A 19527-nucleotide genomic window follows, 5' to 3' on the forward strand; every position below is an offset into this window, starting at 1 on the left:
AGTGTCACAGTCACACAGCTCCAGGGTCCTGGAGGTTGTGGGTTCAATTCCTGCACCGGGTGACTGTCTGTGAGGAGTGTGGTATGTTCTCCCCGTGTCCACATGGGTTTCCTCCGGGTGACTGTCTGTGAGGAGTGTGGTATGTTCTCCCCGTGTGCTCCGGTTTCCTCCCACAGTCTGAAAACACACGTTGGTAGGTGGATTGGCGACTCAAAAAAGTGTCCGTAGGTGTGAGTGAATGTGTGAGGGTGCATTCCCATCTTGCGCCCAATGATTCCAGGAAGGCTCTGGACCCACTGCGACCCTGAACTGGATAAGGGTTACAGATAATGAATGAATGAATGAAAGTTGTATTTGCTGCTAAATTAAATGTCAGTTTTAAATAATAATTCAGTAATTGTTACTTTAACCATTTTTGAAGTAGTAAAGTTATTACCCCAAACACAGGGCAGTCGTTCTGCTGAAATGATGTGGGTTTAGTGTAAAATATATAAAAAAAAAACATTCACTTGATTCTTTGTTTCTGACTGTGTTTAAATGTTTATCTGTGGTTTCCAAAGCTACTGATCAGGTGATCACATCTGTTCTTACTGAGATATGAGTTTAGGCGTCAAAACCGTAGTCATCATCTCTGTTTTTACCTGAGCAGGGAATCGAACCCTTGTCATTCCTTCTTACTGATCTGTGGAAACCTGAACAAAGTCCTGCCCTTTGATATGAGCGAATGGAAAGAGTGAAACACTGTTATTCACTTCACTACTCAATAGCTTTAATCAGATTCCGTTTTTCCAGACAGCAGTCGACTCAATGTTTAATACTGATTGTGCCAGTAAATTCATAATAAATAAGTTACAATAATTAGGTTCAACCCCAGTAAGAAGTGTGTAAATCAGGATGTGTAGAAGGACGTTGTGGAATGAAAACCATCAGGTTCTTATATGACCTTGAGCCCGTCTTTCTGGACCATCCAGTTTTCCTGCCTCTGTTCTCGTAGATGTCCATTCTTATAAACTCCTGATTACCTGGCATTGGAATGGCTTTCTGAAGCGTTAAAATAAAGAAAGCACAAAACTGAAAATGAAAACCTTATATCAAACTTATATATTTTATATATTTGCCTTTTAGCAAAGCACAAATTTGATGAAGGTTTCAGAGTCACTCGGGGGCAGGACATGACCACCAGCCCGGCACATGGTGTGTTTTTATGATAAATAGTAGACGCTAAGCTTATCTGCTAAATTCCAGAGAGTTTTAGCTGTATGTCTGAGGCCTATCCATGGCTGGGGTGGGCACAGGGGTAGGCTCTGGGGAGGGCTGGGGTGGGCTCTGGGGTGGGCTCTGGGGTGGGTATTACCCACCAAGTTGTGCGTCCAGTGTAAATTGATGATTATAACTATGTTGCTCTTTTTTATTGTTTCTTTCTCTCATATTTTTCCACTAATTTCACTTTATTGCCTTGTTTCATTGTTGTTGTGGACCATTAAAGAAGGGTGTAATGTAATGAGCTGAGATGGAAGGAGGGTGGCAAAAGAAAATAATTACAGCATCCAGTTGTATAGAGACCCTGTGCAGGAAAAGCATTTTAGCTCTTGACCACCCAAATATTCTAAATGTACAAAAGACATCCCAGTAACACCTGTGACATATGTAAAGAACTGTACAGTTATGAACAAATGGGAACTTTTTAAATAACACTATTGCACAGCAGCACAATGAAACCTAGAAAAGAGATGAATTTCCAATTAAAGGAACATTAGGCAGTATTTTTACCTTAAAATTATTGCTTCTAAATTATTGTGATGTTTCTCTGACCTGTAATAAGGAGAACAGAGTCTCTGTCGTTGCTCTGCACTGCATAAAACAGTACTATGTAACTTTTGGAACAGCGTAGGAAACCCCCTTCCCTCTAGAACAGCTAGAACAGCTCTGTAAAAGTAAATGTTGCGGGAGTCTACTAAGTGTTCCTTTAAATTTTTGTTTTTCACATGTTTATTCATCAGGTGAAATTGGAAATTTACTGCTCAACTTCATGTAATTAATTTCAGAAAAATTATATATTTTTATGTCTCTGAATTGCAGCAGGGCAGCACGGTGGCGCAGCAGGTAGGTGTCGCAGTCACACAGCTCCAGGGACCTGGAGGTTGTGGGTTCGATTCACGCTCCGGGTGACTGTCTGTGAAGAGTGTGGTGTGTTCTCTCTGTGTCTGCGTGGGTTTCCTCCGGGTGACTGTCTGTGAGGAGTGTGGTGTGTTCTCCCTGTGTCTGTGTGGGTTTCCTCCGGGTGACTGTCTGTGAGGAGTGTGGTGTGTTCTCCCTGTGTCTGTGTGGGTTTCCTCCGGGTGCTCCGGTTTCCTCCCACAGTCCAAAAACACACTGTAGGTGGATTGGCGACTCAAAAGTGTCCGTAGGTGTGTGTGAGTGAATGTGTGTGTGTCTGTGTTGCCCTGTGAAGGACTGGCGCCCCCTCCAGACCCTGAATTGGATAAGCGGTTACAGATAATGGTTACAGATAATGAATGAATGAATTGCAGCAGAAATGCTGAAACAATAAAAAGTCCCACCAAACTTGACTTTCGGCATCTTTCTGTTCTCTCAGACTCGAAATGCCAACATGGATCGAAATGAAAATCTGGCAAAGAAAAACTCTTGGAAAATGTGCATGCTGAACAGCGCTGCAGTCGGCACTGGGATAATTATTTGGATTGCTAATATATTACGGTTATTTTGAAATATTTGCTTATACATCATTTTAGAAATTATATATTTCCAAATGTTGTAAAAATTAAAATATTGTTAATGTATGCACTGTACATATTTAACTGACAAAATATTGATAAAAATGTATGTTGAATAAAGCATGTTTTTGAACTGGGTTACTACTGATATATATGTATATGTGTGTGTGTTGGTCATAAAATTAGAATATAATGAAAAAGTTGATTTATTTCAGTAATTCCATTCAAAAAGTTGTAAAAAAGTCAGAAACTTGTATATTATACTCATTCATTACACACAGACTGATATATTTCAAGTGTTTATTTCTTTTAATTTAATGATTATAACTGACAACTAATGAAAACTAATGCTTTAGGTAACAGAACATGAATGGATTTATATTGCATATATATATTTGATATTAGGGCAGCACGTTGGTGCAGCAGGTTTTGTTGCAGTCACACAGCTCCAGGGACCTGGAGGTTGTGGGTTCAATCCTGCTCCGGGTGACTGTCTGTGAGGAGTGTGGTGTGTTCTCCCTGTGTCTGCGTGAGTTTCCTCCGGGTGACTGTCTGTGAGGAGTGTGGTGTGTTCTCCCTGTGTCTGTGTGAGTTTCCTCCGGGTGACTGTCTGTGAGGAGTTTGCTGTGTTCTGCCTGTGTCCGCGTGGGTTTCCTCCGGGTGACTGTCTGTGAGGAGTGTGGTGTGTTCTCTCTGTGTCTGCGTGGGTTTCCTCCGGGTGACTGCCTGTGAGGAGTGTGGTGTGTTCTCTCTGTGTCTGCGTGGGTTTCCTCCGGGTGCTCCAGTTTCCCCCGAAAGTCCAAAAACACACGTTGGAATGTGGATTGGCGACTCAAAAGTGTCCATAGGTTTGAGTATGTGAGTGTATGTCGCCCTGTGAAGGGCGTTTCCTGCCTTGCATACAGTGTTTCCGGGTAGGCTCTGGACCCACCACTGCGTAAGTGTCACAGACAATGAATGAATATGTTAAATATTACTCTAGGTATATCTATGTAATCACATGGTTTATGATCTTATATTTTTTTCATACAATAATGCTTTAATTCATAATGCTAAATTAACTATATTTGCGAAGCTATACTTCAAAAGGTGTTAGTTTAAGATAAAAAAAAATGCAAAGCAAGCCTCAAGATTTGTGGATTTCAGTGGAGTTCCACCAACTGAGCTTTAAATGAGTGAGGGTTTGCAGTCGGCATCCACAGCTCAGTAAAATAGTCTTGGTTGGACTTGAAGTTGGACTTTAATGCTTTGAGATATAAGTAAGGCACATTAACTGCTCCATTAGGGCTTTAAACGTCATAAACTTTCGATTAAACTAGGGTGACCAGATCCGAGATGGTGAAAAAGAGGACACGTCTCCAGGGGGAGGTTGATGAGCTCTCGCCCCTCGCTGCCGTTGTATTCTTAGCTGAACCTATGTGTGCTTTTAGGTTCTTTACACCTTTATTTGCTACACAAAACATGGAGTTTCTTTTTTAATTCATCTGAGAACTTACATTTACGTTTCGGCATAGCTTCTCGAGATGAGGGTATATACATGAGCTTTGCCTGAGGTTTTTAGGCTAATTCACCACGTCTCCTGGGGCGGCACGGTGGCGCAGCAGGTAGTGTCGCAGTCACACAGCTCCAGGGGCCTGGAGGTTGTGGGTTCGATTCCCGCTCCGGGTGACTGTCTGTGAGGAGTTGGTGTGTGGGTTTCCTCTGGGTGCTCCGGTTTCCTCCCACAGTCCAAAAACACACGTTGCAGGTGGATTGGCGTCTCGAAAGTGTCCGTAGGTGTGAGTGTGTGAGTGAATGTGTGTGTGTCTGTGTTGCCCTGTGAAGGACTGGCGCCCCCTCCAGGTTGTATTCCCGCCTTGCGCCCGATGATTCCAGGTAGGCTCTGGACCCCCCGCGACCCTAAATTGGATAAGCGGTTACAGATAATGGATGGATGGATAGACCACGTCTCCTTCTCACTCAAGCGAACCAATCGGAGTAGGGGAGGGCGGGACTAGTTTGTGAACGAAACTTCTCGAAATTCTATGTAAACTAAAGAAAAACAAAATCCTGGACGTTTGTGAAATTCCGCCCGGACATGTTTAAGTCTTAAAAAGAGGACATGTCCGGGTAAAAGAGGACGTCTGGTCACTCTAACTAAACTAAACAGGAGGTCGACACAAAGTGAATAACAACCGAGTTCCTTATAAACAAAGATGGCGGCACATATTACCGTGGCGTAATCCAGAAGTTATTAAAGCCCAAAGAGGGTGCGATAAAGTCAAATGAATTGGATTCATATTGTATGACAATTGTATTAATTTCACTGTAAAGTTTATGTGTCAATTTAGTTTGATTAGTTCAATAAGAAGTTGTAGTTTTTTATGAATTGCAATTTTTTTTATTATTATATATTTTTATTTCATTAATCACATTGTTTTTATGAATCCCAGTGGAGTCTGAAAGCAAAAGGCACGTGTTTGTCAAATTGAGGTTAATCCAATATTTCCAAAAATGCTAAAAAAAATGCAGAAAGAGTTCGGGAACCATAATTTTATGTTATTATTCTTATTATCATTAAACTCTGACGCAATCTCGGTTGTGGTCACTAGAGGGTGCAGTAATTCTGCTCTCCCACCAAACTCTACCCATGAAGAGGATGTAGTGGGTAGAGAGTCGTGATGGGAATTTCGGCTCTTTTTGGGGAGCCGGCTCTTTTGGCTCCTAAATGGCTCTTTGTTTTACCACTTATTTCCACTGGTACAGAACAATATTACCTACATTTTACATGACTATATGGACAAAATATTATTGTTCAATATTAAAAATAATAAATAGTGTTGCAATGGCCAATTGTTTTTATGGCTGTCTTGTAATAACTCACTGATTGCACTCACACATTCAATTGTATAAATAGCTGGATTTTTATTTAAACACCTTAATAAAAAATCACTTGTAAACTCTGAAATACAGCCAATGGAACCCAAAATGTAGGTATTACAAAATAGTTTATTAAATTAAATAATCATCCATTTCTGGGTAATAAAATAAACAAATACTCTGCAAAGTGCAAAACAGCAGCATTCAACGGTAGTGATTAAAACAACCACAACTGTCAACAAACATTTAACTGATTTAACATTTTCTTCAGCTATTTTTTGGAAGGCAGATTGGCATTCAGGAAAACCGAGTGTCTCAGCTCGGAGGGGTTGGTCCGGTTTCTTCTCTCTGTTATTATCTGCCCAGTTTTTGAAAATATTGTTTCTTTTCCTTTCGCTCATTTTTCTCCCTCCGGCTCTCCCTTTTCACTTTCCTCCTGTTCGCCACTCACCCCTCCCGTCCCTGCTTGGTGGTATAACCCTTCGCTGACTGGTACCTTTGCTTGTTGTTCTCTGATTGGTTGAATGACAAGCCTTAGAAAAAAATGGCTCGGTCTTAGACGGGAACAGGCTCTCATCGTTCACTTACAAGAGCCGGCTCTTTGAACCGGTTCGTTCACGACCGACACATCACTAGTAGAGAGCAAATCGATCCTTTCTTAGGATAGTATACATTATAGACACCATTCAACCTAAGGGACTTCCACTTTAACGTGCAGCCATTTTAAAGATCTACATTCAAATATGCCACCACACATGAACCTTAGTTCACCAAGCCCAGTGCTAAATGTGGGCAGGCACTGGAGCTAAGGACCAACACCCAATACATTTGGGGTGAGTTGGGGTGATGTTTGTGATCCAGAACTGATTCTCCAACACCAGTACTTCACCCTGCAGTACCTCATAAAGTGTTGTTGTGGCTGAGTGTCATTAAAGCCTGACAGAAATGTCCGATCATCTAGAGCAGAGGCTCTTAATGTTGAATTGTTGCACACATCAATGCAAAAGCATGGCAATGTAAATTAGTGCACTTACATATGTTCGAGTCAAAGGGGAATTCCAATTATTTATTTATTCATTTTAAACATATATCGTTCATAGTTTACATGTCCACAGAAGCATGCTGATCACCATCATCGTCATAGATACCCTGTGACCCTGAATTGGATGAAGAGGTTACAGAAAATGAATGTATATATCACTAAGAACATGTGGTTCCTTTTAGCACCACTGTGAACAGATCTTTCTATTTCACCACAAACATGAGTTTTGCGGAAGATGGAATTTATAAATACAGGTACAGTGCACTTCCTGACATTTCACACTGCTCCCAAATCTCTGGCTGGTCTGGAGGCCTTTTCCTGAGAGTGAGACGGATTTCTCGTAATGCCTCCTGGCCATGCGCCACAGAGTTCACAGAAGAGGCGTGGTTATGTAGCTGCAGGCTTTCTTTCAGTATTTCCCAATCATCTATTGTTCTATAGTGCGTCCCACTCACACTTCAGTACCATACTTCCCCAGCTTTGACTGGGTTGACGTGACATTATAAGGTTATTCAAAATATTTCTTAATGTTTTTGGCTTTCTTTTATTGATTTTATCCAGTGAAAGGTTTCCAAGCCTATGGCAGATAATAAATCTTAAAACTAACCAAACAAACTGATTTGTTAAAGAAGAAGACACTTTCAGTGGGTAAAATAACTGGGAACAAGTGGAAATCATGCAGAAATAGGTTGGAGAAACATATAAAATATGTCATAATCAGAAATATAAGACATACTGACTAAATGTAAGATGATTTTACCTGCTTAGTCATATTTCTTTGCAGTGCAACTGGCTGAATATGTGGTGAACTGGCACTGGAATTGTGGCATATGTAAATGTGTTAGTTATATTAGCTCACAAAAACAATGAATTTATAAAAAGGCTAAGAGAAAACTTGATCTGGGTGCTTTAATATTCATGTACTTCAAGGAGTGGCTCTGACTTTGCACAGTGTTGCAGTGTTAGGGGGAGGTGAGTAATGGGAACTGAAAAATAACCTCAGTGCATAAAATGGAACCCTGTGTTCAAACATTTCCTGAAAAGCAATGTAGTGAATTCAGCCACTTGAAAATGCACTCATTGCTGACATGCATGGCATACATAGTGTATTGGTCAAAACAGTTTCTACTCTCCTGGCAAGACTTTAGATTAATGTTGGAACATTTCTTTGAGGATTTGATGCATTCGTCCAGATAAACTTAATGGAGGTCATGTATACATTCTGGATGATTAATTATGCATCACATACACCACTCTAACTCATTATTAAGATAATAGTTGAATGCACCAGAGAATGCACTCTAGGACCACAGCCCAGTCCTGGCGAGGTTTGTACCCCTCTAGCCTTCATTTGGCATTGAGCATGACTTAACGCTCATGTACAGATGTTTTATCCATTCACTATCTGTAGCCCTTATCCAGTTCAGGGTCGCGGTGGGTCCAGAGCCTACCTGCAATCATTGGGCGCCAAGGCCAGCTGTTTCATAGTATCACATTTCATGCTTTTATATGGAGAGGATAATACATGGGGGTGTTGTTTTTTTTTAAATACAGCGCAGTACTATTCACAAAAAGACTCACATTCATGAATTTTTAATATATCCGATTTAAATCACACTCAAAAGTCTTGTTATGAAATTTCAGTAACTATTTTATTAATCATATAACATAAAGTAAATGCACTGAACTTTAGACTTGTCCTTTTCCATGGCCATTGTTCTGGGAAATGTTCACAGTGCACATTTTCCGTAGTACGGCATTAAAGTCAGTACTGATTTTTGAGCTTCAAACACATGCTCTGTGAGGATGACACAATGGGATACTTGTGTGTCACAGGAAGAGCGAGAGAGAGAGAGAGAGAGAGAGAGAGAGGGGTTTTTTTCAGGCTAGCCCTTCCTTCTTTGTGGACACGCCTACCAGAAGATATTTCCAACAAGGGTGATGTGAATGGGTGGAATCAAAAGCTGAAGTGCTAAGTGGAGCAGAGCAGTAAAAGAGAATAAACCGTTTATTTCAAACTAAACAGAAAACAGCAAGAACCAAACAAATGGACCCCAGCAAGGCATCACCTGCCCCTCCCATGGGCTGGAATACAGGAGAGAAATCAGGCATGGATCAGCCTCCACCTTACTCTGAATGCCTCACAGGTTACAATCCAGTTCAAGGAGGATACCCCATCTCCAACCAAGCTGGATACCCTCAGAATCTTCTGGGTCATCCCTATGGCCAGCTCTGTGACGGTCAGATCCAGGGTCCTTATCCCAGTCTGTCTGCTGTCACAGTGCAGCCAACCGTCCATGTGACCAGTGGCCCCTTGATTCCACCATTACCCGACTACCTGTGTTACTCCATCTTCACCCTGCTTTGCTGCTGCTTGCCACTGGGCATCGCCGCCCTGGTCTACTCCATCAGTGTAAGTACCAATAACGATGATATAAGGATATCCTAGTAGTTTTGGTTCAGGTAATGTGTTTAGGTGCTTTTTTTTGCACTCTATAGGATGGATCATTTTAGATGTCACACATTTCTACTGCACTGTTTCCATTTATTTGCACAGTTCAGCAGAGACAATGATGCCCTATATCTCCACTCATCATTCTTGGATTACTAATATGTTCCCACTGTGGCCACAGATGTTTGGCTGTGCTGACATAGCCTTAAAGAGGTTCCTCAGGCCCTTAGGGCTCTGCACAGTACTGTTGTTTTTGAGTTTAAAGAGGAACTGAAACCTGAAATTATGTTGCAACAAGTTATGATTCAGAATATCAGAGTTCAGTTTTCAAGGCCAAAAATCCTGGGCGAATGACATAGACAGGAATATTTGATTTATTGAAAGGGAGACAAATGTTGACATTGACTGCTTACTGCAGTTGTTGCACAATTTGTGCAAACCCCACAGAATGGGACCCTTGCCCCTAATGTTGCCCAGTGCCAAGTGCTGGCGAGATGAGTATAGACCACAAGCTTTGTGCTGTAGAGCATTTGTGCTATTCCATTCAGAAATGGATATGAGTTGAAGTGCTTTTTGTAATCAAGAACTAATCACCCCGCATCAGTGCCTGAGCTTGGTGTTGTACTAGACGAGATCGTGGGAGGGCCCTGTTAGTACCCTTTGATTCAGGGGGGGGAAAGCACATCTGTTTATATGAGCAAGCTCTGTTCTGTAACTGAATACATTGGTTTTCATGCAATATAGCAGCATAATGAAGATAAAAGGAATACGAAAAAGGGGGGGAGTCATAGAGACGTGTCTTTTTCTTTCCGGAAATATGCTTTTTGCAAAGGTCTTCCCATTCTTTCCCAGGTTTATAGTTCCTTGCCAGTTTACAGTCGTCATCTCAGAGGAGACACATTCAGTGAGAGAAGCTATCCACTTACTCCCATCCACTGTACAATAAGTTCGGCATGGGCTTTGTTTTCATAGGTGGATGAAGAGACGTACTCACTGAAGGGCTGAATTTAACTCAAGGTGTCGTGTTACAGCCACTCCATGCAATTCGTGCTTGTGTTCCATTGGTTTTTGAGATATTCTGCCTCGGTTAGCTGGAGTTCTTCCAGTCAAAATAAGAGCTTTGTGAGCGGACCGTGGAGCAGAACAAAAATAAGGGGGGTCTTTGCATGTTTCTGGTGTCAGATTACTTTCTCAGGCAGTAGTTTTGCTGAACAGTTTAGAGACCCCTGAGCAGGGCAGTTGAAACGAAACATATGCCTTAGGAGACTTAACTTAAACAAGACGGGAATGTTTCCCTGTGCTAGCCTCTGAGAGTGCATTCCTGAGGGTGGGAAGGCCCAGAAATGCCAGTAAATGCTTCAGAACAGACTGGCTAGCTCTTCTCCTAATACCCCACCCCCTTGCCCTCTTTTTTTCCCCAACAAACACTTTCTCAACTCAGCCACAGCTGTGAGTAATAATATATGAAAACAGTAAAAGTCCAGACTGGGACTGGAAGATTATAACCATGAGCATATTAGGGAAAGTAATTTACTCGTATCTTAGTAGTATGTTTTTTGGTGTGGTGTAGTTGGCACACTATGCTACATCTGTCAGCGTCCCTGGGAAAGGCTCCCAACACTACATCTGTAACATAATTATCTGAACAGATAAAGCCACATAGAATTTGAATAAAGTTCTGGATGTGACTCAGTTACGTGTGACTAAATGCAGTGAAATCCCTAAAGATATGTACAGCCTTCCCAGATTTTTCCCACAAAACTGGTCCCACCTTTTGTAAAAATAAACAACATGATCTCTGACTTCTCCTAATTCATAGTTAATTCATCCAGTGAGGCCTTCCATCCTGCACCTGAAGACCTAACTAATGAAGGATATCTCTATCGACCGAGATACGTCCACCACAACAACAAAGAAGTACAAGTGAACAAGGTTCATTTGGTGAAATCAGTGCAAGGCTATTAAACATGATACATATTTCAAACTGTTTTTCATTATTATCATTAACAATTTACACCTGGAACATAATATAATTCATTCATTCATTATCTGTAACCCTTATCCAGTTCAGGGTCGCGGTGGGTCCAGAGCCTACCTGGAATCATTGGGCGCAAGGCAGGAATACACCCTGGAGGGGGCGCCAGTCCTACACGGGGCAGGAACATAATAAAATAAAAGGGAATGTTAAGGACGATGTGCATTTTTACTTAGATTTTCTTGTTAGTTCTTCACTGAAGGTTATTGGATCGCTATTTTGTCAACCCAGCAAAGCTATGGGAACAGAAATCACGTTGGCAAACAACAAGATGGTTTTGGCAAGCGACTTTGCTGCAAGATGCAGTTTAGTTTGTCTCACAGTTGGCCTAACCGTTGCTGCTGATCTATACACAACAAACAATGAATATTCTTTAAAAAGAAACCATTAGTTTACACAGAACAATTTCACTTCATAATCATAGTACCACACCTGATTATGTCACTCACTTAATATGAAGTCATTCTGATGTGTCATTTCAAAATAAAGGACCTTTGAATTGTCCCATTTCTGTAAATTTATTTCCAAATTTAGATCATTATTAAAAAGAAACCATTAGTTTGCACAGAACAATTTCACTTCATAATCATAGTACCACACCTGATTATGTCACTCACTTAATATGAAGTCATTCTGATGTGTCATTTCAAAATAAAGGCCCTTTGAATTGTCCCATTTCTGTAAATTTAATTTCAAATTTACATAATTATTAAAAGGAAACCATTATTTTGCACAGAACAATTTCACTTCATAATCATAGTACCACACCTGATTATGTCACTCACTGAATATCAAGTCATTCTGATGTGTCATTTCAAAATAAAGGCTCTTTGAATTGTCCCATTTCTGTAAATTTAATTTCAAATTTACATAATTATTAAAAGGAAAACTTTAGTTTGCACAGATTAGTTTCACTTCATAATCATAGTACCACACCTGATTATGTCACTCACTTAACCAACTACAGGAAACTAAACAGCTGGGAACAGACTGGATTAGTTGGTTCTCTTCCCAAAGGTTTAAACATTTAAAGGCAGAGACACAAAAACACAGTTTCTTGTTTACATGTGTTTAACCCTTTAAATCCTAGGCTCATAGACCTCTGAAGTTGTGATGTCACTGTTGGTGTCATATCAGGGATTATCAGATGTTCTTTACGGTAATCATGATTACCATTTTAAAATTGCAGCTGTCAAACACTGCTACATGCAGTTTCTAAAACGTCCTTACTTAAAAGAAAAATTGACGAACAATAGACCCAAAATAAACCAAAAACTTTGCCAATAAAAAAACTGTATGCTCTGGAGTAATGAAGCTCAATCTAATTCAACTGGGATTTGGTCTCTTTGATTAATAACAAATCATCCAATATTTGTTCCTGATTCACTACAGTTTATGTGGCTGAATGATATCAGATTTTCACAGAAATGCTCTAGAACAGATGGCTACTAGTTTAGCAAAGTTTAAGTCTTTTGACACTCTTGGCCTTAAAAGAAACATTGTGGTCATGTGAAGGTGTTGGTATTAGTATCATCCATTGTCTGTAACCCTTATCCAGTTCAGGGTCGTGGTGGGTCCAGAGCCTACCTGGAATCATTGGGCACAAGGCGGGAATACACCCTGGAGGGGGCGCCAGTCCTTCACAGGGCAACACACACATTCACTCACACACACACACTCACACCTACGGACATTTTGAGTCTCCAATCCACCTGCCAACTTGTGTTTTTGGACCGTGGGAGGAAACCAGAGCACCCGGAGGAAACCCACGCAGACACAGGGAGAACACACCACACTCCTCACAGACAGTCACCCAGAGGAAACCCACGCAGACACAAGGAGAACACACGACATTCCTCACAGGACAGTCACCTGGAGGAAACCCACGTGGACACAGGGAGAACACACCATACTCTTCACAGACAGTCACCCGGAGCGTGAATCGAACCCTCAACCTCCAGGTCCCTGGATCTGTGTGACTGCGACACTACCTGCTGCGCCACCGTGCCGCCCTGTATTAGTATCATTAGACACTAAAATCTAAAATGGCAAACGTTTGCAGCACTTTTCCAAAAGCAACATTAATTTTCCAATATTTGGTCCCTTTAAGATTGAATTCTTTCTCTGGTCCGTCTGGTGCTCCAAACATTTTGATGCGGAAGAGTTGGTGTGTGGGAAGATGGTTTATCAGGAGATTATATTGATTTTATCTTGACGGCAGACATTCTTTACGTGTCCTAACTGATTCTGCAGAATTCTGTCATGTTTCAATGTATTTCTCTCTTTCAGACCCGAGATGCCAACAGCTATGGGAACAGAGCACTGGCAGAGAGGAACTCTCGCTTGGCTCTCAATCTCAACAACTCAGCTCTGGGGATTGGAGTAGTGTTCATCATTGTGTACATCATCATGGTTTTCATCTAGAACAACAACATGCAGGCTTTCTCTACACTGAAGCCCAGGAAATCTGAATATTGCTTACTCTTTTTACATTTCTGGTATTATAGCGACTTAAGGGTTAAGATGCTATTCACACAACTTGCAGCACAGGTGTCATGCTCGTCAGTCTCATGTAAAATTGGACTGAAGATCAGAAACCAATAAAAACGTTAACCTATGTTGGAGGGAACTACAAAACAGAAATGCCTACTGCTTTTGTATTAGACGTGTATTTTTGCCAGCAATGGCGCATGCAAAAGTTGAAAAGATTTGACCAGTAGGATACTGAGCTCAGCACAACCAAATACATATCTGCAATGCACATGCCATTACTATACAATATTTTTCATACCATATCCTAATACCAACATTTTTCATACTATATCCTACACACTTCGGATTTTTTACTTTATTTTCTTAGTTTTTATAAACATTTGCCATTAAGCAGTTTGCAAATCAAATGGTTATTCTAAAGCATCTATTTTCCGCCCGAGCGTCGGTTTGTCTGTAGTTAACCAAAGATTGTAAACATTTGCATGTGAATACACATGTGAATGTATGTTTCTGTCTTTGTCAAATGCCATTTCAGTGCACAACAACTAAAACGATGTATATAAGAATGTTTTTAATCCAAAAAATGTTAATTTAGATAACTATTATCTGAACCACTGTTTGCATATGTAATGTCAAAAAAAAGAATAAAAGGATATTTTGTAGCCAAAGGATTGTTCTTTACACATTACAATAGCACAACAAGCCTTGACAAAACCCCGAATGATACCTCTGAAGATTTAGACTAATTTCCAGACACAATAAACAAAGCAAGTGCACAAACAACAGCAATGTGCAACAACCTTTTATGTGGTTTAGGGTGGTAAAGCCCTGCTTCCTGCTTCCTATCACAACGGTGAAAAAATCTGCTAATAGTGTGTTCTTTTATTATAAACCATATCACAACATTCATTCATTATCTGTAAGCGCTTATCCAGTTCAGGGTCGCGGTTGGTCCAGAGCCTACCTGGAATCATTGGGCGCAAGGCAGGGAATACACCCTGGAGGGGGCGCCAGTCCTTCACAGGGCAACACAGACACACACATTCACTCACACTTTTGAGTCGCCAATCCACCTGCAACGTGAGTTTTTTGGATTGTGGGAGGAGAACGGAGCACCCAGAGGAAACCCACGCAGACACAGGGAGAACACACCAACTCCTCACAGACAGTCACGTGGAGCGGGAATCGAACTCACAACCTCCAGGCCCCTGGAGTTGTGTGACTGCGACACTACCTGCTGCGCCACCGTGCCGCCCTCATATCACAACAATCCACTCTAAATGACTGTTTTATGTCAGTGAATGAACAAAACAGAAAAACAGTGGAATTCCCCATCTATAGCTGATGTTAACATTTCTGAAGTGCTTATACTTGCCAAAACACTTTTTTTTGTAAACCACATCTATCTCAAGCTACAGAGAAATGGCTACTACAGTTCACAATCACCAGTCACTGTGTTTCTGCTCTTTTTCACCAGACTTAAAATTAGTGTACAGTATCACTGTAAGAACATTTCATTCATTCATTATCTGTAACCCTTATCCAGTTCAGGGTCGCGGTGGGTCCAGAGTCTACCTGGAATCATTGGGCGCAAGGCGGGAATACACCCTGGAGGGGGCACAAATCAAACCCACAACCTCCAGGTCCCTGGATCTGTGTGACTGTGTGACACTACCTGCTGCGCCACCGTGCCGCCCTGTATTAGTGTCATTAGACACTAAACTGTAAAATGGCAAACGTTTGCAGCACTTTTCCAAAAGCAACATTGATTTTTCAATATTTGGTCCCTTTAAGATTGAATTCTTTCTCTGGTCCGTCTGGTGCTCCAAACATTTTGATGTGGAAGATTTGGTGTGTGGGAAGATGCTTTATCAGGAGATTATATTGATTTTATCTTCACGGCAGACATTCTTTACGTGTCCTAACTGATTCTGCAGAATTCTGTCATGTTTCAATGTATTTTTTCTCTTTCAGACCCGAGATGCCAACAGCTATGGGAACAGAGCACTGGCAGAGAGGAACTCTCGCTTGGCTCTCAATCTCAACAACTCAGCTCTGGGGATTGGAGTAGTGTTCATCATTGTGTACATCATCATGGTTTCCATCTAGAACAACAACATGCAGGCTTTCTCTACACTGAAGCCCAGGAAATCTGAATATTGCTTACTCTTTTTACATTTCTGGTATTATAGCGACTTAAGGGTTAAGATGCTATTCACACAACTTGCAGCAAAGGTGTCATGCTCGTCAGTCTCATGTAAAATTGGACTGAAGATCAGAAACCAATAGAAACGTTAACCTATGTTGGAGGGAACTACAACCGGATTCCAAAAAATTTGGGACACTAAACAAATTGTGAATAAAAACTGAATGCAATGATGTGGAGGTGCCAACATCTAATGTTATATTCAGAATAGAACACAAATCACTGATCAAAAGTTTAAACTGAGAGAATGTATCATTTTAAGGGAAAAATATGTTGTTTCAAAATTTCATGGTGTCAACAAATCCCAAAAAAGTTGGGACAAGGCCATTTTTTACCACTGTGTGGCATCCTCCCTTCTTCTTACGACACTCAGACGTCTGGGGACAGAGGAGACCAGTTTCTCAAGTTTAGAACTAGGAATGCTCTCCCATCCCGTCTTGGGCCTTCTTTGTCGCACCTTCCTCTTTATGATGCGCCAAATGTTCTCTACAGGTGAAAGATCTGGACTGCAGGCTGGACATTTCAGTCCCTGGATCCTTCTCCTACGTAGCCATGATGTTGTGATTGCTGCAGAATGTGGTCTGGCATTACCTTGTTGAAAAATGCAGGGTCTTCCCTGAAAGAGTTGACGTCTAGATGGGAGCATATGTTGTTCTAGAACCTGAACATAGTTCTCTGCATTAATGGTGCCTTTCCAGACATGCAAGCTGCCCATGCCACAAGCACTCATGCAACCCCATACCATCAGTGATGCAGGCTTCTGAACGGAGCATTGATAACAACTTGGGTTATTCCTGTCCTCTCTGGTCCGGATGACATGGCGTCCCAGTGTTCCATAAAGAACTTCAAATCATGACTCATCTGACCACAGAACAGTCTTCCATTTTGCCACACTCCATTTTAAAAGACCCCTGGCCCAGTGCAAACGTCTGAGCTTGTGGAGCTTGCTTAGAAATGGCTTCCTCTTTGCATTGTAGAGTTTCAACTGGCAACGGCGGATGGCACGGTGGATTGTGTTCACTGACAATGCTTTCTGGAAGTATTCCTGAGCCCATTCTGTTATTTCCTGTTTGAGGTGCAGTGACGTTTAAAGGCCTGGAGATCACGAGCATCCAGTAGAGTTTTACGGCCTTGACCCTTACACACAGCAATTGTTCCAGATTCTCTGAATCTTTTGATGATGTTATGCACGGTTGATGATGATAACTTAAAAGTCTTTGCTATTTTACGCTGGGTAACACCATTCTGGTATCGCTGCACTATCTTTCTGCGCAACAATGGTGGAATTGGTGATCCTCTTACCATCTTGGCTTCAGAGAGAGACTGACACTCTGAGAAGCTCTTTTTATACCCAATCATGTTGTCAATTGACCTAATTAGTGTTAATTGGTCTTCCAGCTGTTCGTTATATGCTCAATTTCCTTTTCCAGCCACTTATTGCTACTTGTCCCAACATTTTTGGGATTTGTTGACACTGAAATTTGAATCAAGATATTTTTCCTTTAAAATGTTACATTTACTCAGATTAAACTTTTGATCTGTCGTCTATGTTCTATTACGAATAAAATATTGACATTTGCCATCTCCACATCATTGCATTCAGTTTTTATTCACAATTTGTTTAGTGTGCCAACTTTTTTGGAATCCGGTTTGTACAAAACAGAAATGCCTACTGCTTTTGTATTAGACGTGTATTTTTGCCAGCAATGGCGCATGTAAAAGTTGAAAACATTTGACCAGTAGGATACTGAGCTCAGCACAACCAAATACACATCTACAATGCACATGCCATTACTGTGCAGCAATCTGTACACAATATTTTTCATACCATATCCTAATACCGAATACCAACATTTTTCATACTATATCCTACACACTTCGGATTTTTTACTTTATTTTCTTAGTTTTTATAAACATTTGGCATTAAGCAGTTTGCAAATCAAATGGTTATTCTAAAGCATCTATTTTCCGCCCGAGCGTCGGTTTGTCTGTAGTTAACCAAAGATTGTAAACATTTGCATGTGAATACACATGTGAATGTATGTTTCTGTCTTTGTCAAATGCCATTTCAGTGCACAACAACTAAAACGATGTATATAAGAATGTTTTTAATCCAAAAAATGTTATTTTAGATAACTATTATCTGAACCACTGTTTGCATATGTAATGTCAAAAAAAAGAATAAAGGATATTTTGTAGCCAAAGGATTGTTCTTTCCACATTACAATAGCACAACAAGCCTTGACAAAACCCCGAATGATACCTCTGAAGATTTAGACTAATTTCCAGACACAATAAACAAAGCAAGTGCACAAACAACAGCAATGTGCAGCAATGTGCAAAAATGTTTTATGTGTTTTAGGGTGGTAAAGCCCTGCTTCCTATCACAATGGTGAAATAATCTGCTAATAGTGTGTTCTTTTATTATAAACCATATCACAATAAACCACTCTAAATGACTGTTTTATGTCAGTGAATGAACAAAACAGAAAAACAGTGGAATTCCCCATCTATAGCTGATGTTAACATTTCTGAAGTGCTTATACTTGCCAAAACACTTTTTTTTGTAAACCTCTTTTGTAAATCTCAAGCTACAGAGAAATGGCTACTACAGTTCACAATCACCAGTCACTGTGTTTCTGTTCTTTTTCACCAGACTTAAAATTAGTGTACAGTATCACTGTAAGAACATTTCATTCATTCATTATCTGTAACCCATGCGGACACAGGGAGAACACACCACACTCCTCACAGTCACCTGGAGGAAACCCACACGGCCACAGGGAGAACACACCACACTCCTCACAGTCACCTGGAGGAAACCCACACGGCCACAGGGAGAACACACCACACTCCTCACAGTCACCTGGAGGAAACCCACACGGCCACAGGGAGAACACACCACACTCCTCACAGTCACCTGGAGGAAACCCACACGGACACAAGGAGAACAAACCACACTCCTCACAGTCACCCGGAGGAAACCCACACAGACACAGGGAGAACACACCACACTCCCCACAGACAGTCACCTGGAGGAAACCCACGCGGACACAGGGAGAACACACCACACTCCTCACAGACAGTCACCCAGAGGAAACCCACACAGACACAGGGAGAACACACCAGACTCCTCACAGACAGTCACCAGGAGGAAACCCACGCAGACACAGGGAGAACACACCACACTCCCCACAGACAGTCACCTGGAGGAAACCCACGCGGACACAGGGAGAACACACCACACTCCTCACAGACAGTCACCCGGAGGAAACCCACGCAGACACAGGGAGAACACACCACACTCCTCACAGACAGTCACCCGGAGGAAACCCACGCAGACACAGGGAGAACATACCACACTCCTCACAGACAGTCACCCAGAGCAGGAATCGAGTGTCGACTGCAACACTACCTGCTGCGCCACCGTGCCACCCCAGAATATTTCATGTTAAATTCTGACACTTCTTGTCCTTTCATCAACTCCATGAAAAAAGTGTGCTCAAAGTAAACCAATAAATAGATAAAATAATAAAATCTAAAAATTTCCTTAACTCCCTGAACACATGAAGTGACTCTAATATTGTTGTCAATTTAAAAGTCTAACCCTGTCTCCAACGTTACAGATTGAGAGTAAAATGTCCTAAAAAAAAATACGTTGTGAAAGGCATTCGTTTATTTTTGAGGAACATTGTTTGTGCATTT

At 41.3% G+C, this 19527-nt stretch overlaps 1 protein-coding gene across 1 annotated transcript; it reads left to right on the forward strand.

Moving 5' to 3' along the window:
* The first annotated feature begins 8561 nt into the window (after positions 1-8561).
* LOC136707445 (trafficking regulator of GLUT4 1-like) lies at positions 8562-14263 on the forward strand. Its single transcript, XM_066681532.1, has 2 exons — positions 8562-9049; positions 13413-14263. The coding sequence occupies exons 1-2, from the start codon at positions 8684-8686 to the stop codon at positions 13545-13547; spliced, it is 501 nt and encodes a 166-aa protein (XP_066537629.1). The 5' UTR covers positions 8562-8683; the 3' UTR covers positions 13548-14263.
* Positions 14264-19527: the final 5264 nt, after the last annotated feature.

The sequence above is a fragment of the Hoplias malabaricus genome, chromosome 1, assembly GCF_029633855.1.
Source record: "Hoplias malabaricus isolate fHopMal1 chromosome 1, fHopMal1.hap1, whole genome shotgun sequence".
In the NCBI taxonomy this organism is placed as follows: domain Eukaryota; kingdom Metazoa; phylum Chordata; class Actinopteri; order Characiformes; family Erythrinidae; genus Hoplias; species Hoplias malabaricus.

What these genes read in the sequence shown, in the direction of transcription:
- LOC136707445 (XM_066681532.1), top strand. Translation starts at nt 8,684, where the DNA reads ATGGACCCCAGCAAGGCATCACCTGCCCCTCCCATGGGCTGGAATACA. An exon ending in CCCTGGTCTACTCCATCAGT is followed by an intron (nt 9,050 to 13,412) that starts GTAAGTACCAAT and finishes TCTCTCTTTCAG; the next exon opens with ACCCGAGATGCCAACAGCTA.